Genomic DNA, 25436 nt, shown 5'->3' with positions numbered 1-25436 from the left:
ACACTTTAAAAATTCAACAGGGGGCAAATGCGCTCCACCGGGGTTTTTCATATTGGATATGTAACCCAAATTAATGTCCAAAAGTAAAATTTTGAAAAATGAACTTTTTCAAAAACTTATCACCCCTTAAAAAGTGCTTTCTGGACCGTTTTTCGAAATTCTTTCGATTTTTTTGTCAATTACACATGTGTAAGAACTGTATGAATATACTTTTGTCCAATTTTATTATCATAATTTTTTTAATTTTTTTATATGCGCATAAGGAATATGTTTTGTCCAATTCCAATATGATTTCATAGGAAGTCAAAAGTCAAAAGTCAAAAATGTCAAAATTTTGTAAAAACTTCACACACCCATAAAAAAGTGCTTTCTGGACCGTTTTTCGAAATTCTTTCGATTTTTTGTCAATTACACATGTGTAAGAACTGTATGAATATACTTTTGTCCAATTTTATTATCATAATTTTTTTTTTTTTTTTTTACATGCGCATAAGGAATATGTTTTGTCCAATTCCAATATGATTTCATAGGAAGTCAAAAGTCAAAAGTCAAAAATGTCAAAATTTTGTAAAAAACTTCACACACCCATAAAAAAGTGCTTTCTGGACCGTTTTTCGAAATTCTTTCGATTTTTTGTCAATTACACATGTGTAAGAACTGTATGAATATACTTTTGTCCAATTTTATTATCATAATTTTTTTTTTTTTTTTTTTACATGCGCATAAGGAATATGTTTTGTCCAATTCCAATATGATTTCATAGGAAGTCAAAGTCAAAAGTCAAAAATGTCAAAATTTTGTAAAAACTTCACACACCCTTAAAAAAGTGCTTTCTGGACCGTTTTTTGAAATTCTTTCAATTTTTTTGTCAATTACACATGTGTAAGAACTGTATGAATATACTTTTGTCCAATTTTATTATCATATTTTTTATATATTTTTTTAATTGTGCATAAGGATTTTTTTGTGGGCCAAATGACGTAAGAAATTTGACATGCTCAAAAATCCTGCAGAAATGCAAAATTGACTGGCCTGATGAACTCGGGATGGCCGGGCAGTGATAGTTGTTCCTTTCCATCACTCGTTGTGTTGACTTCATCATGTCCATTTTGTGATGTTTTTTCACTATATAATCATATTGCAAGTGCACGTGCATTTGCAATATGTTTCAATGTGCATTTACCATATGAAATTTGACCTTGCTCAAAAATGCAAAATTGACTGGTCTGATGAACACAGGATGGCCGAGCAGTGATAGTTGTACATTTCCATCACTCGTTGTGTTGATTTCATCATCTCCGTTAGGTGATGTTTTTACACTATAGAATCATATTGCAAATGCACGTGCATTGTTGTGCAACTGGTAACCCAAAAATAAAAATATGGTTGTAAATGCATTTACCGGTCATTCTGATATTAATGCTCGCTATGGGAACACAGGATGGCCGGGCAGTGATAGTTGTACATTTCCATCACTCGTTGTGTTGATTTCATCATGTCCATTAGGTGATGTTTTTACACTATAGAATCATATTGCAAGTGCGCGCGCATTTGCAATATGTTTCAATGTGCATTTACCATATGAAATTTGAAATGCTCAAAAATGCAAAATTGACTGGTCTGATGGACACAGGATGGCCGAGCAGTGATAGTTGTACATTTCCATCACTCGTTGTGTTGATTTCATCATGTCCATTAGGTGATGTTTTTTCACTATAGAATCATATTGCAAGTGCGCGCATTTGCAATATGTTTCAATGTGCATTTACCATATGAAATTTGAAATGCTCAAAAATGCAAAATTGACTGGTCTGATGGACACAGGATGGCCGAGCAGTGATAGTTGTACATTTCCATCACTCGTTGTGTTGATTTCATCATGTCCATTAGGTGATGTTTTTACACTATAGAATCATATTGCAAGTGCGCGCGCATTTGCAATATGTTTCAATGTGCATTTACCATATGAAATTTGACATGCTCAAAAATGCAAAATTGACTGGTCTGATGAACACAGGATGGCTGAGCAGTGATAGTTGTACATTTCCATCACCTGTTGTGTTGATTTCATCATGTCCATTTGTTTATGTTTTCTCACTTTTGCAAAGTCACTGTGCATTTGCAATATGGTTCAATGGGCAGGTACCATCACGAATTTGTCATGCTATAAAAATCCTGCAGGAATGTGAAATTGACTGGTCTGATGAACACAGGATGGCCGAGCAGTGATAGTTGTACATTTCCATCACTTGTTGTGTTGATTTCATCATGTCCATTAGGTGATGTTTTTCACTATAGAATCATATTGCAAATGCACGTGCATTGTTGTGCAACTGGTAACCCAAAAATTAAAATATGGTTGTAAATGCATTTACCGGTCATTCTGATATTAATGCTCGCTATGGGAACACAGGATGGCCGGGCAGTGATAGTTGTACATTTCCATCACTCGTTGTGTTGATTTCATCATGTCCATTAGGTGATGTTTTTACACTATAGAATCATATTGCAAGTGCGCGCATTTGCAATATGTTTCAATGTGCATTTACCATATGAAATTTGACATGCTCAAAAATGCAAAATTGACTGGTCTGATGAACACAGGATGGCTGAGCAGTGATAGTTGTACATTTCCATCACCTGTTGTGTTGATTTCATCATGTCCATTTGTTTATGTTTTTCTCACTTTTGCAAAGTCACTGTGCATTTGCAATATGGTTCAATGGGCAGGTACCATCACGAATTTGTCATGCTATAAAATCCTGCAGGAATGTGAAATTGACTGGTCTGATGAACACAGGATGGCCGAGCAGTGATAGTTGTACATTTCCATCACTTGTTGTGTTGATTTCATCATGTCCATTAGGTGATGTTTTTCACTATAGAATCATATTGCAAATGCACGTGCATTGTTGTGCAACTGGTAACCCAAAAATTAAAATATGGTTGTAAATGCATTTACCGGTCATTCTGATATTAATGCTCGCTATGGGAACACAGGATGGCCGGGCAGTGATAGTTGTACATTTCCATCACTCGTTGTGTTGATTTCATCATGTCCATTAGGTGATGTTTTTACACTATAGAATCATATTGCAAGTGCGCGCGCATTTGCAATATGTTTCAATGTGCATTTACCATATGAAATTTGACATGCTCAAAAATGCAAAATTGACTGGTCTGATGGACACAGGATGGCCGAGCAGTGATAGTTGTACATTTCCATCACTCGTTGTGTTGATTTCATCATGTCCATTAGGTGATGTTTTTCACTATAGAATCATATTGCAAGTGCGCGCGCATTTGCAATATGTTTCAATGTGCATTTACCATATGAAATTTGACATGCTCAAAAATGCAAAATTGACTGGTCTGATGGACACAGGATGGCCGAGCAGTGATAGTTGTACATTTCCATCACTCGTTGTGTTGATTTCATCATGTCCATTAGGTGATGTTTTTCACTATAGAATCATATTGCAAATGCACGTGCATTGTTGTGCAACTGGTAACCCAAAAATAAAAATATGGTTGTAAATTCATTTACCGGTCATTCTGATATTAATGCTCGCTATGGGAACACAGGATGGCCGGGCAGTGATAGTTGTACATTTCCATCACTCGTTGTGTTGATTTCATCATGTCCATTAGGTGATGTTTTTACACTATAGAATCATATTGCAAGTGCGCGCGCATTTGCAATATGTTTCAATGTGCATTTACCATATGAAATTTGACATGCTCAAAAATGCAAAATTGACTGGTCTGATGGACACAGGATGGCCGAGCAGTGATAGTTGTACATTTCCATCACTCGTTGTGTTGATTTCATCATGTCCATTAGGTGATGTTTTTTCACTATAGAATCATATTGCAAGTGCGCGCATTTGCAATATGTTTCAATGTGCATTTACCATATGAAATTTGACATGCTCAAAAATGCAAAATTGACTGGTCTGATGGACACAGGATGGCCGAGCAGTGATAGTTGTACATTTCCATCACTCGTTGTGTTGATTTCATCATGTCCATTAGGTGATGTTTTTACACTATAGAATCATATTGCAAGTGCGCGCGCATTTGCAATATGTTTCAATGTGCATTTACCATATGAAATTTGACATGCTCAAAAATGCAAAATTGACTGGTCTGATGGACACAGGATGGCCGAGCAGTGATAGTTGTACATTTCCATCACTCGTTGTGTTGATTTCATCATGTCCATTAGGTGATGTTTTTTCACTATAGAATCATATTGCAAGTGCGCGCGCATTTGCAATATGTTTCAATGTGCATTTACCATATGAAATTTGACATGCTCAAAAATGCTAAATTGACTGGTCTGATGAACACAGGATGGCTGAGCAGTGATAGTTGTACATTTCCATCACTCGTTGTGTTGATTTCATCATGTCCATTTGTTTATGTTTTCTCACTTTTGCAAAGTCACTGTGCATTTGCAATATGGTTCAATGGGCAGGTACCATCACGAATTTGTCATGCTATAAAAATCCTGCAGGAATGTGAAATTGACTGGCCCGATGAACTCGGGATAGCTGGGCAGTGATTCTGGTTCATCTCCATGGCTCGTTAGGGTTGATTTCAGAATGTCACTTTTGGTGATGGTCCCTCTCCGTTTAAACATATTGCTAATGTACAAAAGTCAACTAGCAAGTCAGTGTCCATCAGTCAATTAGATGTCATTTTGACACCAAACTGATACCAATTGACACCAAACCCACTTTTTCCAACTCATTTAGAAGCCAACTATCATATATGTCAGAGCAGGCCCATAATTCACAGCGCCTTTAGTTTAAAACATAATAAAAACGTAAAACACATAGTTACGTTCTAGCTGCGGGTCCAGGTCAGACATTATGTGAAGGCCTATGTGAGGCGACCCCGAATCCCGAGTTTCGGCTCGATAGGTCCTTCGGTGCCCGAGTAAAACCCTAATTGGTGCTGAAAATCCACTTTTTCCATGCCTTGCTATGGGGTCCTTGAATGAGCTATCGGACCGAAACGTTGGGGTCCGTCTCTATGGGCCGAGCCGGTTCCAATGCACCTAGTCTTGTGTCTCTGAGACTTTTCTAAATGTCGCCATTTTCGTAATGGTCAAAATGAATTGAAATCATTGCAAATGTACGAGGCTATTTCTCGGTCCGAGAACCTTCTAGAGCCACCTAACTCACCACGCACTATCGACCCGAGGTCTAGAACAGGTTTCTAAAGTTTCGGAACTCTAGGTCTGACGGTTCTTTTTTAGCTCGAACAAAGCTAACTATTGGAGGCACTGTCTGTCTCTACAACCCCCAATACGTCCCTCCTTCCAAGTTGTGTGTCTGTGTGATTTAGTTTTCCTTTGAAATTTTATGGGAAAAATGACTGATTTACAGTTCATGGGGGTTGCCTAATCACACATATGAAGTTTTGGACAGATCTGACTTTTTAACCCCTCGAAACAGCCCCTGAGACACCAATTAAGGCACTTCCGGTTGTCACAGGAAGCTATAAGTCAACACATATCCTCACTGGGCTATGCTTTTACAGAATCCTGTGTTTTAAGTCCTTACGTTAAGAATTGACTGATTTACACAGGGTTGAATGCACTATGTCTATCAAACTGCAGGCAGGTAATGGAAAAACACTTTTAGGGTGATTTTAACCACTTCCGGTTGGTCCAGGAAGCTTAGAATCAACACAGGTAGACCTCATACTGGCCTGATGGACTGTTACCAAAGACAGGTTCATACGGCATTCATAACCCATATAGACTTCAGGTTGAATTTAGGGGTGCAGGCAATGTATTCCTATGGGGAGAGAAATCAATGCAAACTATTTGAAGTAAACACCTTCTTTTAACTATTAAGGGTTAATGCCACACGGTCAAGGTTAGGCTTGCACGGATCGGAAGGACCTTAGGAACGTACCTGAGGTCGAATTGTGCTTCTCACCCTAACGGTTCTCTCACTGTCACCCAAAAGCAAATGACGTTGTGGGGCAGGCTTCATTTTGGGCCTACTTTTCTAATGGTCGCTGCGCTCAGACCGAGCGAGCTACGGTCAAGCGGGATATCTCGTTGAACTCGGCACGGCCTAGACATTATGTTTATGCCATTGCCTGCTCTCTGTGTCTTTGAGAACCACACTTTTTCACTCCATCCTTGCTGTGTGTGCGTGTGAGAGCTTTTCTTTGACATCTGCTGGGAGAAATGACTGATTTACAGTTTAGGAGGGTTACCTGGTCACACATATGAAGTTTTGGAGAGATGTGACTTTTCTAACCCTTCAAAACAGACAGTGTGACCCAATTAAAGGCACTTCCGGTTGGCACAGGAAGCTATAAGTAAACACATGTCTTGATTGACATAGCCACTTACAGAATCCTGAGTTTTAAGTCTTTAAGTTAAGAATTGACTGATCTACACAGGGTTGAATGCACTATGTCTATCAAACTGCATGCAGTGTATGGATCAACACTGATAAGGTGATTTCAACCACTTCCGGTTGCTTCAGGAAGCTTATAATTGGCACAGGTAGACCTCATAGTGGTCTGATGGACTGTCATAGAAGACAGGTTCATAAGTCATTCATAACCCACATAGGCTTCAGGTTGAATTTAGGGGTGCAGGCAATGTATTCCTATGGGGAGAGAAGTCAATGCAAACTCTTTGAAGTAAACACCTTATTTTAACTATTAAGGGTTAATGCCACATGGTCAAGGTTAGGCTTGCACGGATCGGGAGGACCTCAGGAACGTACCTGAGGTCGAATTGTGCTTCTCACCCTAACGGTTCTCTCACTGTCACCCAAAAGCAAATGACATTGAGGGCCAGGCTTCCTTTTGCGCCTTCTTTTTTTTCAAGGTCGCTGCACTCAGAGCGAGCTACGGTCAAGCGGGCGTCTCGTTGAACTCTGCACAGCCTGGAGACTATGGTGATGCCATTTTTTGTGTTGATTTCAGAATGCCATTTTGGTGATGGTCCCTCTCCGTTTAAACATATTGCTAATGTACAAAAGTCAACTAGCAAGTCAGTGTCCACCAGTCAATTAGATGTCATTCTGACACCAAACTGATACCAATTGACACCAAACCCACTTTTTCCAACTCATTTAGAAGCCAACTATCACATATGTCAGAGCAGGCCCATAATTCACAGCGCCATTAGTTTAAAACATAATAAAAACGTAAAACACATAGTTACGTTCTAGCTGCGGGTCCAGGTCAGACATTATGTGAAGGCCTATGTGAGGCGACCCCGAATCCCGAGTTTCGGCTCGATAGGTCCTTCGGTGCCCGAGTAAAACCCTAATTGGTGCTGAAAATCCATTTTTTCCATGCCTTGCTATGGGGTCCTTGAATGAGCTATCGGACCGAAACGTTGGGGTCCGTCTCTATGGGCCGAGCCGGTTCCAATGCACCTAGTCTTGTGTCTCTGAGACTTTTCTAAATGTCGCCATTTTCGTAATGGTCAAAATGAATTGAAATCATTGCAAATGTACGAGGCTATTTCTCGGTCCGAGAACCTTCTAGAGCCACCTAACTCACCACGCACTATCGACCCGAGGTCTAGAACAGGTTTCTAAAGTTTCGGAACTGTAGGTCTGACGGTTCTTTTTAGCTCGAACAAAGCTAACTATTGGAGGCACTGTCTGTCTCTACAAACCCCAATACGTCCCTCCTTCCAAGTTGTGTGTCTGTGTGATTTAGTTTTCCTTTGAAATTTTATGGGAAAAATGACTGATTTACAGTTCATGGGGGTTGCCTAATCACACATATGAAGTTTTGGACAGATCTGACTTTTTTAACCCCTCGAAACAGCCCCTGAGACACCAATTAAGGCACTTCCGGTTGGCACAGGAAGCTATAAGTCAACACATATCCTCACTGGGCTATGCTTTTACAGAATCCTGAGTTTTAAGTCCTTACGTTAAGAATTGACTGATTTACACAGGGTTGAATGCACTATGTCTATCAAACTGCAGGCAGGTAATGGAAAAACACTTTTAGGGTGATTTTAACCACTTCCGGTTGGTCCAGGAAGCTTAGAATCAACACAGGTAGACCTCATACTGGCCTGATGGACTGTTACCAAAGACAGGTTCATACGGCATTCATAACCCATATAGACTTCAGGTTGAATTTAGGGGTAAAGGCAATGTATTCCTATGGGGAGAGAAATCAATGCAAACTTTTTGAAGTAAACACCATCTTTTAACTATTAAGGGTTAATGCCACACTGTCAACGTTAGGCTTGCACGGATCGGAAGGACCTTAGGAACATACCTGAGGTCGAATTGTGCTTCTCACCCTAACGGTTCTCTCACTGTCACCCAAAAGCAAATGACGTTGTGGGGCAGGCTTCATTTTGGGCCTACTTTTCTAATGGTCGCTGCGCTCAGACCGAGCGAGCTACGGTCAAGCGGGATATCTCGTTGAACTCGGCACGGCCTAGACATTATGTTTATGCCATTGCCTGCTCTCTGTGTCTTTAAGAACCGCACTTTTTCACTCCATCCTTGCTGTGTGTGCGTGTGAGAGCTTTTCTTTGACATCTGCTGGGAGAAATGACTGATTTACAGTTCACGAGGGTTACCTAGTCACACATATGAAGTTTTGAAAAGATCTGACCTTTTTAACCCATGGAAACTGCCACTGTGACACCATTAAAGGCACTTCCGGTTGGCACAGGAAGCTATAAATAAACTCATATCATGATTGGGGTATGCCTTTACAGAATCCCGAGTTTTAAGTCTTTACGTTAAGAACTGAGTTATTTACGGAGGGTTTAGTGAGTGTGTGTTATTTCAGAAAATCATAGAAAATCACAGAAATCTCGCAGAGCTCCGCAGCACACTTTAAAAAGATTCGTAAGAACAACCTGCAACTGGATCTGTAACCGTTGAAAAAAAAAAACACCTATCCGTGAACATCACCAAGGTGTCGTTGTACGATTTCTCTTAAATGACGATAGATAAATGGCTGGTTCTTTTTTTTATTGACACCGGAGGCTCCTTGACTTTGACGTGAAGTGGAAAAATAATTTCTCTATTTTCATTTTGGACCTTTAATCCCAGATAAATGGCCATAACTCAAAAACCGTTGAGGCCTAGACGCCATCTTGTTCGGGGCCAACTGCCCATTATGCCGCCCCTACGCTCACCGAGTTTCGGCTTCTAAATATTTTCAGTTTTCGAGATAAGGCCCCGTCGTGAATCGTGATGTTTTGTAGCAATAGCCATATGATTGCTTATGCCCTCTTGTGGGAATTTCCGGGACATGGGAAAAATGACATAAATCTTATTATTTTTGTAAAACGGAAACCGAATGTCCGACAACGTTCATTTGATGACTTCCTGGTAGGTCCGGCCCTGCCGCTCGGCCCGACGCCGTCCGCGAATTTTACAAACGATTTCGGACGTCTAGTAAGGGACCGTACATTTGCAATATGGACTTTCTCACTAACCATACAGGTACTGCCGAATTCTTCCCTTAAGGTATGTAAGTCGCTTGGGGTATGTCTCTATCAGTTTTGCACATTGAGAGACTGAATTTTTTTCCCATTCCTCCTTGCAAAACAGCTCGAGCTCAGTGAAAAAAGTACTTCCGGATTGGAGCGAGCGGTCGCATCGCACTTCGCTCCGCAGGTAGTATAACTTTTTCATTACATTTCATTACATTTCATTATAGTACAACGGTTGATTTGTCTAATCTTAGCAATTTCTTCTTAGCTAGCTACATAGCCGTCCTTGTACCAGAGATAATTGCATAATTATCGTATTTTCGTCGCCCTAACGTAGCCTTCACTGCTATTCGCCCAGCAGCTAGCCAGCTAGCAAACGCTAGCAGACGCCCACAGATTAGCAGCACTGTAGTACTATTACACTCTACTGAACGACTTGATTAGTTTAGTGTTAGCTAGCTACATAGCTGTCTTTGTATCCAAGATAATTGTGTAGTTTAGAGTGTGTAGTCTTGGAGTGATTATCTTAATTTACCGAGGTTAGCTAGCCAGCTATTTGTCGTCCTTAACGTAGGAGACTCTGCTAGCTAGCCAACAGCTAACAGCTAACAGCTAGCCAACGTCTATTGAATTGAACTCAACAACCCGGTCGCACTCACAGGTAGTATCACATTTTCATTTCATTTCATTACAGTACAACGGTTTGATTTGTTTGATCGTAGCTAGCTACATAGCTAGCTACATAGCCGTCTTTGTATCAAAGATAATTGTGTAGTCTAGAGCGATTTTCTAGGTTAGCTAGCCAGCTATTGTCGTTCTTTTAACGCAACGTAACGTAAACAACACTGCTAGCTAGCCAGCTAGCCCCGAATAGCAGCACTGCAGAAACTATTACACTCAACGGAACGACTTGATTAGTGTAGTGTCAACAACGCAGCTACTGCCAGCGAGCCTACTTCAGCAGTACTGTATCATTTTAATCATTTTAGTCAATAAGATTCTTGCTACGTAAGCTTAACTTTCTGAACATTCGAGACGTGTAGTCCACTTGTCATTCCAATCTCCTTTGCATTAGCGTAGCCTCTTCTGTAGCCTGTCAACTATGTGTCTGTCTATCCCTGTTCTCTCCTCTCTGCACAGACCATACAAATGCTCCACACCGCGTGGCCGCGGCCACCCTAATCTGGTGGTCCCAGCGCGCACGACCCACGTGGAGTTCCAGGTCTCCGGTAGCCTCTGGAACTGCCGATCTGCGGCCAACAAGGCAGAGTTCATCTCAGCCTATGCCTCCCTCCAGTCCCTCGACTTCTTGGCACTGACGGAAACATGGATCACCACAGACAACACTGCTACTCCTACTGCTCTCTCTTCGTCCGCCCACGTGTTCTCGCACACCCCGAGAGCTTCTGGTCAGCGGGGTGGTGGCACCGGGATCCTCATCTCTCCCAAGTGGTCATTCTCTCTTTCTCCCCTCACCCATCTGTCTATCGCCTCCTTTGAATTCCATGCTGTCACAGTTACCAGCCCTTTCAAGCTTAACATCCTTATCATTTATCGCCCTCCAGGTTCCCTCGGAGAGTTCATCAATGAGCTTGATACCTTGATAAGCTCCTTTCCTGAGGACGGCTCACCTCTCACAGTGCTGGGCGACTTTAACCTCCCCACGTCTACCTTTGACTCATTCCTCTCTGCCTCCTTCTTTCCACTCCTCTCCTCTTTTGACCTCACCCTCTCACCTTCCCCCCTACTCACAAGGCAGGCAATACGCTCGACCTCATCTTTACTAGATGCTGTTCTTCCACTAACCTCATTGCAACTCCCCTCCAAGTCTCCGACCACTACCTTGTATCCTTTTCCCTCTCGCTCTCATCTAACACCTCCCACACTGCCCCTACTCGGATGGTATCGCGCCGTCCCAACCTTCGCTCTCTCTCCCCCGCTACTCTCTCCTCTTCCATCATATCATCTCTTCCCTCTGCTCATACCTTCTCCAACCTATCTCCTGATTCTGCCTCCTCAACCCTCCTCTCCTCCCTTTCTGCATCCTTTGACTCTCTATGTCCCCTATCCTCCAGGCCGGCGCGGTCCTCCCCTCCCGCCGCCCCGTGGCTCGACGACTCATTGCGAGATCACAGAACAGGGCTCCGGGCAGCTGAGTGGAAATGGAGGAAAACTCGCCTCCCTGCGGACCTGGCATCCTTTCACTCCCTCCTCTCTACATTTTCCTCCTCTGTCTCTGCTGCTAAAGCCATTTTCTACCACTCTAAATTCCAAGCATCTGCCTCTAACCCTAGGAAGCTCTTTGGCACCTTCTCCTCACTCCTGAATCCCCCTCCTCCCTCTCTGCAGATGACTTCGTCAACCATTTTGAAAAGAAGGTCGACGACATCCGATCCTCGTTTGCTAAGTCAAACGGCACCGCTGGTTCTGCTCACACTGCCCTACCCTGTGCTCTGACCTCTTTCTCCCCTCTCTCTCCAGATGAAATCTCGCGTCTTGTGACGGCCGGCCGCCCAACAACCTGCCCGCTTGACCCTATCCCCTCCTCTCTTCTCTAGACCATTTCCGGAGACCTTCTCCCTTACCTCACCTCGCTCATCAACTCATCCCTGACCGCTGGCTACGTCCCTTCCGTCTTCAAGAGAGCGAGAGTTGCACCCCTTCTGAAAAAACCTACATTCGATCCCTCCGATGTCAACAACTACAGACCAGTATCCCTTCTTTCTTTTCTCTCCAAAACTCTTGAACGTGCCATCCTTGGCCAGCTCTCCCGCTATCTCTCTCAGAATGACCTTCTTGATCCAAATCAGTCAGGTTTCAAGACTAGTCATTCAACTGAGACTGCTCTTCTCTGTATCACGGAGGCGCTCCGCACTGCTAAAGCTAACTCTCTCTACTCTGCTCTCATCCTTCTAGACCTATCGGCTGCCTTCGGTACTGTGAACCATCAGATCCTCCTCTCCACCCTCTCCGAGTTGGGCATCTCCGGCGCGGCCCACGCTTGGATTGCGTCCTACCTGACAGGTCGCTCCTACCAGGTGGCGTGGCGAGAATCTGTCTCCTCACCACGCGCTCTCACCACTGGTGTCCCCCAGGGCTCTGTTCTAGGCCCTCTCCTATTCTCGCTATACACCAAGTCACTTGGCTCTGTCATAACCTCACATGGTCTCTCCTATCATTGCTATGCAGACGACACACAATTAATCTTCTCCTTTCCCCCTTCTGATGACCAGGTGGCGAATCGCATCTCTGCATGTCTGGCAGACATATCAGTGTGGATGACGGATCACCACCTCAAGCTGAACCTCGGCAAGACGGAGCTGCTCTTCCTCCCGGGGAAGGACTGCCCGTTCCATGATCTCGCCATCACGGTTGACAACTCCATTGTGTCCTCCTCCCAGAGCGCTAAGAACCTTGGTGTGATCCTGGACAACACCCTGTCGTTCTCAACTAACATCAAGGCGGTGGCCCGTTCCTGTAGGTTCATGCTCTACAACATCCGCAGAGTACGACCCTGCCTCACACAGGAAGCGGCGCAGGTCCTAATCCAGGCACTTGTCATCTCCCGTCTGGACTACTGCAACTCGCTGTTGGCTGGGCTCCCTGCCTGTGCCATTAAACCCCTACAACTCATCCAGAACGCCGCAGCCCGTCTGGTGTTCAACCTTCCCAAGTTCTCTCACGTCACCCCGCTCCTCCGCTCTCTCCACTGGCTTCCAGTTGAAGCTCGCATCCGCTACAAGACCATGGTGCTTGCCTACGGAGCTGTGAGGGGAACGGCACCTCAGTACCTCCAGGCTCTGATCAGGCCCTACACCCAAACAAGGGCACTGCGTTCATCCACCTCTGGCCTGCTCGCCTCCCTACCACTGAGGAAGTACAGTTCCCGCTCAGCCCAGTCAAAACTGTTCGCTGCTCTGGCCCCCAATGGTGGAACAAACTCCTCACGACGCCAGGACAGCGGAGTCAATCACCACCTTCCGGAGACTCCTGAAACCCCACCTCTTTAAGGAATACCTAGGATAGGATAAGTAATCCTTCTCACCCCCCTTTAAGATTTAGATGCACTATTGTAAAGTGACTATTCTACTGGATGTCATAAGGTGAATGCACCAATTTGTAAGTCGCTCTGGATAAGAGCGTCTGCTAAATGACTTAAATGTAATGTAAATGTAGGTTGGATGGAGAGCTGATGGGCCTCTTTTAGCTAGCCAGGAGAAAGGGCCTAGCATGGGCTTGCTCCCGGCTAATTGGTGCTTGCTCCTGGACCGACGTTAGCCAGTACTCGGATATCAGCTAGCTTGCTGCGAAGATCCTGGAGAACATGTCCAGGGCTTGCGGTAGGAATCCGGGGATATGGAGAGAAATAGGTCCGGTATGCTCTGGTTTGAGTCTCGTTGTACAAACTGGCGAGAGCTTTCCGAGCTAAAGGTTAGCTGATGACCTCTAGCAGTGGTTAGCTGACTAGTAGCAAGTGAGCCGGCTAGCTTCTGTTGGGGGATTCTGAATTTCAGGTGAATAATACTTTAGAAAAAAAAAGATCCACGACCACATTGGGTGAGGCGGGCTGCAGGAGAGTGTTTTAATGTTGGGACACGACAAGACGAGGACAAAAGACGCCATCTTGGATAAAGATATGGGAATTTGTTGAGTGTGAAAAAAAAAACAGGAGCATACCAAACCCTGTTCAGAGACACTTACATTTTTAGTCTTGCCCATTCACCCTCTGAATGGCACACATACACAATCCATGTCTCAATTGTCTCCAGGCCTATATTAACCTGTCTCCTCCCCTTCATCTACATGGATCGAAGTGGATTTAAAGCGGAAATATGAACCTTTTGTGTGACCCGACCAAGTGATTGGTTATAAATATGTCAATCTCATTGGAAGCATGTCTAAGAAGCTGTCGATCAGTTCTACGGGAAGCTGTAGATCAGTTCTACGGGAAGCTGTAGATCAGTTCTACGGGAAGCTGTAGATCAGTTCTACGGGAAGCTGTAGATCAGTTCTACGGGAAGCTGTAGATCAGTTCTACGGGAAGCTGTAGATCAGTTCTACGGGAAGCTGTAGATCAGTTCTACGGGAAGCTGTAGATCAGCTCTACGGGAAGCTGTAGATCAGCTCTACGGGAAGCTGTAGATCAGCTCTACGGGAAGCTGTAGATCAGTTCTACGGGAAGCTGTAGATCAGTTCTACGGGAAGCTGTAGATCAGCTCTACGGGAAGCTGTAGATCAGCTCTACGGGAAGCTGTAGATCAGCTCTACGGGAAGCTGTAGATCAGCTCTACGGGAAGCTGTAGATAAGTTCTACGGGAAGCTGTAGATAAGTTCTACGGGAAGCTGTAGATCAGTTCTACGGGAAGCTGTAGATCAGTGCTACGGGAAGCTGTAGATCAGCTCTACGGGAAGCTGTAGATCAGCTCTACGGGAAGCTGTAGATCAGTGCTACGGGAAGCTGTAGATCAGTTCTACGGGAAGCTGTAGATCAGCTCTACGGGAAGCTGTAGATCAGCTCTACGGGAAGCTGTAGATCAGTTCTACGGGAAGCTGTAGATCAGCTCTACGGGAAGCTGTAGATCAGTGCTACGGGAAGCTGTAGATCAGCTCTACGGGAAGCTGTAGATCAGTTCTATGGGCACATTTCTATGCTTCCCGTGTTTAAGTTTAGTTTTTGTGTCTCTTTCGTTTCGTGTCTCTTTTCCACTTAGTCACGACCTTTTGTGACTCCCAAACCCGCATGCGGGAGCGTAATCATCGCCTGAAACTAATTAGCATAACACAGCGGACATAAATATCCCTAGAAAATATTCCTATTCATGAAAATCACAAATGAAATATATTGAGACACAGCTTAGCCTTTTGTTAATCACCCTGTCATCTCAGATTTTCAAAATATGCTTTACAGCCAACGCTAGACAAGCATTTGTGTAAGTTTATCGATAGCCTAGCATAGCATTATGCCTTGCTAGCAGCAGGCAACCTTGTCACGGAAATCAGAAAATCAATCAAATTCAATCGTCTACCTTTGATGAACTTCGGATGTTTTCACTCACGAGACTCCCAGGTAGATAGCCAAAGTTAATTTTTTCCCAAAATATTATTTTTGTAGGCGAAACAGCTCCGTTTGTTCTTCACGTTTGGCTGAGAAATCTCCCGGAAATTGCGGTCACCACAACTCCGAAAAATATTCCAAATTAGCTCCATAATATCGACAGAAACATGGCAAACGTTGTTTAGAATCCATCCTCAAGGTGTTTTTCTAATATCTATTTGATAATATATCCGTCGGGACAATTCGTTTTTCACTAGGACCGATTGGAGTAATGGCTACCTCTGTATTATACGTGAGAATCTCTCTCGGAGCCACCATGTGACCACTTACGCAATGTGGCTGCCTGCGGCTATTCTTCAACAGAAATGCGTAAAACTACGTCACAATGCTGTAGACACCTTGGGGAATACGTAGAAAGCGTAAGCTCGTTGATGATACATTCACAGCTGAAAAGGGAGTCATTGGAACGCAGCACTTTCAAAACCTGGGGCACTTCCGGATGGGATTTTTCTCAGGCTTTCGCCTGCAACATCAGTTCTGTTATACTCACAGACAATATCTTTACAGTTTTGGAAACGTTAGAGTGTTTTCTATCGAAATATGTCAATTATATGCATATTCTAGCATCTTTTCCTGACAAAATATCCCGTTTAAAACGGGAACGTTTTTTTTCCAAAAATGAAAATACTGCCCCTGGAGTTCCAAAAGGTTTTTAAGTTGTTAATTTATTTGATTTATTGTTTTTTCAAAAATGTCACTTTGAAATAAATATGTGGAACTCAACATCCGCTGCACCTTGGTCCTGTTCTTACGACAACCATAACTGTTATGGAAAATACATTTCACAGCGGTTTAGAGGGTATAATGATTTTCTACACTCTACATGCTTGTTTTGTCACATAAACTGAAGTTAGTCAAACCATTAGAATTGTAGCAACCAGGAAACAGTGGAGTACGTTCTGCGTAGTGCATCTTTAACAGGTGACATATAAAAGGGAGATGTCACCTGGTCAGTCTATGTCAGGGAAAGATCAGGCGTTCATAATGTTATGTATAGTCAGTGTACAGGATATAGGAAATAGGATGTTGTTTGGGACAGCCAAAGACTGGGTCATTTAGCAGCATGTGTTACAGATGAAAGATGACATCATCACAGTTAAGATGACAGAACCAATCAGGTGCCTTGCGGTGACACACTTTAGAGCATGCTTCCGGTTATCTGCACACGCACATACTGTAGTAGAGACACACTGTAGTAGAGACATACTGTAGTAGAGACACACTGTAGTAGAGACACACTGTAGTAGAGACATACTGTAGTAGAGACATACTGTAGTAGAGACACACTGTAGTAGAGACATACTGTAGTAGAGACACACTGTAGTAGAGACACACTGTAGTAGAGACATACTGTAGTAGAGACATACTGTAGTAGAGACACACTGTAGTAGAGACATACTGTAGTAGAGACACACTGTAGTAGAGACATACTGTAGTAGAGACACACTGTAGTAGAGACTTGGCATGCTGCATCAGCTCACACTAACCCATTTACCTGTTCTGCACTCTGGCGATAAATCTTTCTCTTTAAACTACACAGAGTATTTTCCCACAGACCCTGGCAGCACCTCCAAAAGGTTTTAGGTGGCTGAGAGAGAGAGGGGTAGAGAGAGATATGGAGAGAAGGGTAGAGAGAGAGAGAGTGAGAGAGAGAGAGAGAGAGAGAGAGAGAGAGAGAGAGAGAGAGAGAGAGAGCGAGAGAGAGAGTGGTAGAGAGTGAGAGGGGTAGAGAGAGACCGAGGTTGAGAGAAAGATAGAGATAGAGGGGTAGAGAGTGAGAGAGAAGTAGAGAGATAGAGGGGTAGGGAGAGAGAGAGGGGTAGGAAGAGAGAGAGAGGGGTAGAGAGAGAGCGAGGTTGAGAGAAAGATAGAGATAGAGGTGTAGAGAGAGAGAGGTAGAGAGAGAGGTAGAGAGAGAGACGGGGGAGAGAGAGAAAGGGAAAAGTATAGGTGGAGAGCGAGAGAGGGGTAGAGAAATAGGAATAGAGAGAGAGAGAGATAGACGGGGAGAAAAAGAGAGGGAGAGGCAGAGGTAGAGACAGTGAGAGCGAGAGGGAGAGAGAACGAAAGAGAGAGGGAGAGGTAGAAAAGAGAAAGTATGGAAATTAAGGCAAGAAAGGATAGCTGGAAACAGCTGAGAAGGGCGTGTGGAAGTGGACACCCAGTGCTATGATTCTATAGGAGAAACAAATACAGAGGGTTGAAATAGTGTTTCAGGACAATGGACAGTCAGGTAGGTATAGAGTGGACAGTCCAGTCAGGTAGGTATAGAGTGGACAGTCAGGTAGGTATAGAGTGGACAGTCCAGTCAGGTAGGTATAGAGTGGACAGTCAGGTAGGTATAGAGTGGACAGTCAGGTAGGTATAGAGTGGACAGTCCAGTCAGGTAGGTATAGAGTGGACAGTCAGGTAGGTATAGAGTGGACAGTCCAGTCAGGTAGGTATAGAGTGGACAGTTCAGTCAGGTAGGTTTAGAGTGGTCAGTCCAGTCAGGTAGGTATAGAGTGGACAGTCCAGTCAGGTAGGTATAGAGTGGTCAGTCGAGTCAGGTAGGTATAGAGTGGTCAGTCCAGTCAGGTAGGTATAGAGTGGTCAGTCCAGTCAGGTAGGTATAGAGTGGACAGTCCAGTCAGGTAGGTATAGAGTGGACAGTCCAGTCAGGTAGGTATAGAGTGGACAGTCCAGTCAGGTAGGTACAGAGTGGTCAGTCCAGTCAGGTAGGTATAGAGTGGACAGTCCAGTCAGGTAGGTATAGAGTGGACAGTCCAGTCAGGTAGGTATAGAGTGGACAGTCCAGTCAGGTAGGTACAGAGTGGTCAGTCCAGTCAGGTAGGTATAGAGTGGACAGTCCAGTCAGGTAGGTATAGAGTGGACAGTCCAGTCAGGTAGGTACAGAGTGGTCAGTCCAGTCAGGTAGGTATAGAGTGGTCAGTCCAGTCAGGTAGGTACAGAGTGGACAGTCCAGTCAGGTAGGTATAGAGTGGACAGTCCAGTCAGGTAGGTATAGAGTGGTCAGTCCAGTCAGGTAGGTATAGAGTGGACAGTCCAGTCAGGTAGGTATAGAGTGGTCAGTCCAGTCAGGTAGGTATAGAGTGGTCAGTCCAGTCAGGTAGGTATAGAGTGGACAGTCCAGTCAGGTAGGTATAGAGTGGTCAGTCCAGTCAGGTAGGTATAGAGTGGACAGTCCAGTCAGGTAGGTATAGAGTGGACAGTCCAGTCAGGTAGGTATAGAGTGGACAGTCCAGTCAGGTAGGTACAGAGTGGTCAGTCCAGTCAGGTAGGTATAGAGTGGACAGTCCAGTCAGGTAGGTATAGAGTGGACAGTCCAGTCAGGTAGGTACAGAGTGGTCAGTCCAGTCAGGTAGGTATAGAGTGGTCAGTCCAGTCAGGTAGGTACAGAGTGGACAGTCCAGTCAGGTAGGTATAGAGTGAACAGTCCAGTCAGGTAGGTATAGAGTGGACAGTCCAGTCAGGTAGGTACAGAGTGGTCAGTCCAGTCAGGTAGGTACAGAGTGGTCAGGACAGTCAGGTAGGTACAGAGTGGTCAGGACAGTCAGGTAGGTATAGAGTGGTCAGTCCAGTCAGGTAGGTATAGAGTGGTCAGTCCAGTCAGGTAGGTACAGAGTGGACAGTCCAGTCAGGTAGGTATAGAGTGGACAGTCCAGTCAGGTAGGTATAGAGTGGACAGTCCAGTCAGGTAGGTACAGAGTGGTCAGTCCAGTCAGGTAGGTATAGAGTGGTCAGGACAGTCAGGTAGGTATAGAGTGAACAGTCCAGTCAGGTAGGTATAGAGTGGACAGTCCAGTCAGGTAGGTATAGAGTGGACAGTCCAGTCAGGTAGGTACAGAGTGGTCAGTCCAGTCAGGTAGGTATAGAGTGGTCAGTCCAGTCAGGTAGGTATAGAGTGGTCAGGACAGTCAGGTAGGTATAGAGTGGTCAGGACAGTCAGGTAGGTATAGAGTGGTCAGGACAGTCAGGTAGGTACAGAGTGGTCAGTCCAGTCAGGTAGGTATAGAGTGGTCAGGACAGTCAGGTAGGTATAGAGTGGTCAGGACAGTCAGGTAGGTATAGAGTGGACAGGACAGTCAGGTAGGTATAGAGTGGACAGTCCAGTCAGGTAGGTACAGAGTGGTCAGTCCAGTCAGGTAGGTATAGAGTGGTCAGGACAGTCAGGTAGGTACAGAGTGGTCAGGACAGTCAGGTAGGTATAGAGTGGTCAGGACAGTCAGGTAGGTATAGAGTGGACAGTCCAGTCAGGTAGGTATAGAGTGGACAGTCCAGTCAGGTAGGTATAGAGTGGTCAGGACAGTCAGGTAGGTATAGAGTGGTCAGGACAGTCAGGTAGGTATAGAGTGGACAGTCCAGTCAGGTAGGTATAGAGTGGACAGTCCAGTCAGGTAGGTATAGAGTGGTCAGGACAGTCAGGTAGGTACAGAGTGGTCAGTCCAGTCAGGTAGGTATAGAGTGGTCAGTCCAGTCAGGTAGGTATAGAGTGGTCAGGACAGTCAGGTAGGTATAGAGTGGTCAGTCCAGTCAGGTAGGTATATATGAGAGGGGGTCTGTGGTTCTCACCCTGTGGACAGGCTCTGTGCTCTCCTCCTCACCCACCCTAGGATTAGCCTCCATCACCTCCACATGACTGTCTCCTTGGTTCCCCAAGCTGAGGATGAGGTTGACAGTACCCCCCAGGTCCACACTGCCTCCAAGGCTGAGGGTAGGGCTGTTCTTGACGGTGCCCCCTCGGTAGACCATTCCCCCCTGGTTCCCCAGGCAAACCCCCTGGCTCACCAAGCTTACCCCCTGCCCCCCCAGCCCAACCTTCGGGCTGCTGTTGAATGAGGTGCCCCCTAGGCTCATGGTGCCCCCCAGGCAGAGGGCTGGGCTGCTGGGCTCTTTTAAGACCAGGCAGGAGGATTGGTGGGTCTCTGGGGGAGAGGTGAGGCCCCTTAGAGGCCCTGTGTTGCTGTTCATCACCTGATAGCCATCCTCTTGGTCCTTCCAACTTTGCTGGTCTGTTGCGGGACAGTACAGACTGTCTATTTTCCTCAGTCTGTCCTCAAAGACACTCAGTGCAGGGGTAAAGTGGGTCTCTGGCTGAGCAGGTGTACTGTGGGTCTCTGGCTGAGCAGGGGTACTGTGGGTGGAGCAGGCTATATCATCGGTGTTGATATCTGCTCCTGTGGTCTCTGAGTAGATGTTGTCTCTCGTGGACTTTACTGTGGTCTCTGAGTAGATGTTGTCTCTAGTGGACTTTACTGTGGTCTCTGAGTAGCTGTTGTCTCTAGTGGACTCTACTGTGGTCTCTGAGTAGATGTTGTCTCTAGTGGACTCTACTGTGGTCTCTGAGTAGCTGTTGTCTCTCGTGGACTCTACTGTGGTCTCTGAGTAGATGTTGTCTCTAGTGGACTCTACTGTGGTCTCTGAGTAGATGTTGTCTCTAGTGGACTTTACTGTCTCTGAGTAGATGTTGTCTTTGGACTCTACTGTGGTCTCTGAGTAGATGTTGTCTCTAGTGGACTCTACTGTGGTCTCTGAGTAGATGTTGTCTCTAGTGGACTCTACTGTGGTCTCTGAGTAGATGTTGTCTCTAGTGGACTCTACTGTGGTCTCTGAGTAGATGTTGTCTCTAGTGGACTTTACTGTGGTCTCTGAGTAGATGTTGTCTCTAGTGGACTCTACTGTGGTCTCTGAGTAGATGTTGTCTCTAGTGGACTCTACTGTGGTCTCTGAGTAGATGTTGTCTCTCGTGGACTCTACTGTGGTCTCTGAGTAGTTGTCTCTCGTGGAATCTACTGTGGTCTCTGAGTAGATGTTATCTCCAGGAGTCTGCTCTATTGGGGGCTCAGAGTCGATAAGATCTTCATTAGGTTCAGTCTCGTTATTCCTGCGTTGACTCCTCTGGTGTTTCTGGTCTCTCCAGTGGACCAGCATCCATGCCAGCATGGACCTCAACTCCTCCAGACGCTCATGGATCTAGAGGAATAATCAATCATTCAATCAACGAATCAGTCAACCAATCAGTCAGTCAACCAGTCAACCAATCAGTCAGTCAACCAGTCAACCAATCAGTCAGTCAACCAGTCAACCAATCAGTCAGTCAACCAGTCAACCAGTCAACCAGTCAACAAGTCAATCAATCGGCTGACTAACGTTTAGACCAGGGCTGAAAAAGTTATTTTATTTCAATTAGTGACCAATTAAGACCTAGCCAACCAGGTGAGAGGAGTTCCTAACTCATCAATTAAGACCTAGACAACCAGGTGAGAGGAGTTCCTAACTCATCAATTAAGACCTAGACAACCAGGTGAGAGGAGTTCCTAACTCATCAATTAAGACCTAGACAACCAGGTGAGAGGAGTTCCTAACTCATCAATTAAGACCGAGACAACCAGGTGAGAGGAGTTCCTAACTCATCAATTAAGACCTAGCCAACCAGGTGAGAGGAGTTCCTAACTCATCAATTAAGACCTAGCCAACCAGGTGAGAGGAGTTCCTAACTCATCAATTAAGACCTAGCCAACCAGGTGAGAGGAGTTCCTAACTTATCAATTAAGACCTAGACAACCAGGTGAGAGGAGTTCCTAACTCATCAATTAAGACCTAGACAACCAGGTGAGAGGAGTTCCTAACTCATCAATTAAGACCTAGCCAACCAGGTGAGAGGAGTTCCTAACTCATCAATTAAGACCTAGACAACCAGGTGTGAGGAGTTCCTAACTCATCAATTAAGACCTAGCCAACCAGGTGAGAGGAGTTCCTAACTCATCAATTAAGACCAAGACAACCAGGTGAGAGGAGTTCCTAACTCATCAATTAAGACCTAGACAACCAGGTGGGAGGAGTTCCTAACTCATCAATTAAGACCTAGCCAACCAGGTGAGAGGAGTTCCTAACTCATCAATTAAGACCTAGCCAACCAGGTGAGAGGAGTTCCTAACTCATCAATTAAGACCTAGCCTACCAGGTGAGAGGAGTTCCTAACTCATCAATTAAGACCTAGCCAACCAGGTGAGAGGAGTTCCTAACTCATCAATTAAGACCTCGCCAACCAGGTGAGAGGAGTTCCTAACTCATCAATTAAGACCTAGCCAACCAGGTGAGAGGAGTTCCTAACTCATCAATTAAGACCTAGCCTACCAGGTGAGAGGAGTTCCTAACTCATCAATTAAGACCTAGCCAACCAGGTGAGAGGAGTTCCTAACTCATCAATTAAGACCTCGCCAACCAGGTGAGAGGAGTTCCTAACTCATCAATTAAGACCTAGCCAACCAGGTGAGAGGAGTTCCTAACTCATCAATTAAGACCTAGACAACCAGGTGAGAGGAGTTCCTAACTCATCAATTAAGATCTAGACAACCAGGTGAGAGGAGTTCCAAACTCATCAATTAAGATCTAGACAACCAGGTGGGAGGAGTTCCAAACTCATCAATTAAGACCTAGACAACCAGGTGGGAGGAGTTCCTAACTCATCAATTAAGACCTAGACAACCAGGTGAGAGGAGTTCCTAACTCATCAATTAAGATCTAGACAACCAGGTGGGAGGAGTTCCAAACTCATCAATTAAGACCTGACAACCAGGTGAGAGGAGTTCCAAACTCATCAATTAAGATCTAGGCAACCAGGTGGGAGGAGTTCCAAACTCATCAATTAAGATCTAGACAACCAGGTGGGAGGAGTTCCAAACTCATCAATTAAGACCTAGACAACCAGGTGGGAGGAGTTCCTAACTCATCAATTAAGACCTAGACAACCAGGTGGGAGGAGTTCCTAACTCATCAATTAAGACCTAGACAACCAGGTGAGAGGAGTTCAAAACTCATCAATGAAGATATAGACAACCAGGTGGGAGGAGTTCCAAACTCATCAATTAAGACCTAGACAACCAGGTGAGAGGAGTTCCTAACTCATCAATTAAGACCTAGACAACCAGGTGAGAGGAGTTCCTAACTCATCAATTAAGACCTAGACAACCAGGTGGGAGGAGTTCCTAACTCATCAATTAAGATCTAGACAACCAGGTGGGAGGAGTTCCAAACTCATCAATTAAGACCTAGACAACCAGGTGGGAGGAGTTCCTAACTCATCAATTAAGACCTAGACAACCAGGTGGGAGGAGTTCCTAACTCATCAATTAAGATCTAGACAACCAGGTGGGAGGAGTTCCAAACTCATCAATTAAGACCTAGACAACCAGGTGGGAGGAGTTCCTAACTCATCAATTAAGACCTAGACAACCAGGTGAGAGGAGTTCCTAACTCATCAATTAAGACCTAGACAACCAGGTGGGAGGAGTTCCTAACTCATCAATGAAGATATAGACAACCAGGTGGGAGGAGTTCCAACTCATCAATTAAGACCTAGACAACCAGGTGGGAGGAGTTCCTAACTCATCAATTAAGACCTAGACAACCAGGTGAGAGGAGTTCCTAACTCATCAATTAAGACCTAGACAACCAGGTGGGAGGAGTTCCTAACTCATCAATTAAGATCTAGACAACCAGGTGGGAGGAGTTCCAAACTCATCAATTAAGACCTAGACAACCAGGTGAGAGGAGTTCCTAACTCATCAATTAAGACCTAGACAACCAGGTGGGAGGAGTTCCTAACTCATCAATTAAGACCTAGACAACCAGGTGAGAGGAGTTCCTAACTCATCAATTAAGACCTAGACAACCAGGTGGGAGGAGTTCCTAACTCATCAATTAAGATCTAGACAACCAGGTGGGAGGAGTTCCAAACTCATCAATTAAGACCTAGACAACCAGGTGAGAGGAGTTCCTAACTCATCAATTAAGACCTAGACAACCAGGTGGGAGGAGTTCCTAACTCATCAATTAAGATCTAGACAACCAGGTGGGAGGAGTTCCAAACTCATCAATTAAGACCTAGACAACCAGGTGGGAGGAGTTCCTAACTCATCAATTAAGACCTAGACAACCAGGTGAGAGGAGTTCCTAACTCATCAATTAAGACCTAGACAACCAGGTGGGAGGAGTTCCTAACTCATCAATGAAGATCTAGACAACCAGGTGGGAGGAGTTCCTAACTCACCACTACACAAATAGAGACCTAAGACAACAGAGACAACAGAGACCTAAGATCTTTTTCAGAGCAGATCTTATTGGTCCTAAGATCAATTACGGTAAAAAATATCAGAATTGGGCTGCCTATAAAAATGCAGCCATAGTTACAAAAAAAAACAGAAACCTATAGTGTATTATATTTTTCCCAGGGGTTTTGTGCGACTCAGTGTTAACCCTAACATCTGAACCAACCAATCTACAACAAAAAAACATTCAACCAATCAACCAATCAACCAATCAACCAATCTACAACAAAAAAACATTCAACCAATCAACCAATCAACCAATAAATCAACCAACCAACCAATCTACAACAAAAAAACATTCAACCAATCAACCAATCAACCAATAAATCAACCAACCAACCAATCAAGTAGACCCTACCATGTTGACCAGGTGGTGCTCAGCATTCAGCAGGTTCCTCCCTGCAGCATCCAGCTCCTCCAACTCCTCCAACTTCCTGTCTATCTGGACGTCCATCTCCATCTCCGCAGCCATTGGCTCCTGGTCGTCCCTCCCACAATGCAACACTCTCTCAGAGAAAATACACTCCCGGGTGTCCTCCATCCACGATCTGTCCATTCAAAAGGGCGGAGGGGGAACAGGAAGACGGTGAGTAAAGAAAGCCATGAACAGGACATGACATGATGATGATGGTAACCAGACCACAAATACTCTACGGAACCCGGAACCACAGAACTAACAGAACTATAGAAGCCATGGATATAAGGATAACTATACCGACCTCCCCAACACGTGTTACATTACTGACAA

The 25436-nt window shown here is 44.8% G+C and overlaps 1 protein-coding gene across 1 annotated transcript in view; it reads right to left on the bottom strand.

Moving 5' to 3' along the window:
- LOC118380944 (uncharacterized) overlaps nt 1–25436 on the bottom strand; it is a 31216-nt gene that overhangs the window by 4780 nt on the left and 1000 nt on the right. The window contains exons 2-4 of the mRNA XM_052507815.1: nt 25047–25236; nt 20151–21551; nt 17074–17166 (exon numbers count right to left, since the gene is read on the bottom strand). Coding sequence (XP_052363775.1) covers nt 17074–17166; nt 20151–21551; nt 25047–25236 — 1684 coding nt within the window. The remainder of the gene's footprint in view (nt 1–17073; nt 17167–20150; nt 21552–25046; nt 25237–25436) is intronic.

The sequence above is a fragment of the Oncorhynchus keta genome, unplaced genomic scaffold, assembly GCF_023373465.1.
Source record: "Oncorhynchus keta strain PuntledgeMale-10-30-2019 unplaced genomic scaffold, Oket_V2 Un_contig_318_pilon_pilon, whole genome shotgun sequence".
Classification (NCBI taxonomy): domain Eukaryota; kingdom Metazoa; phylum Chordata; class Actinopteri; order Salmoniformes; family Salmonidae; genus Oncorhynchus; species Oncorhynchus keta.
This window is presented reverse-complemented; position numbering and strand designations above follow the sequence as displayed.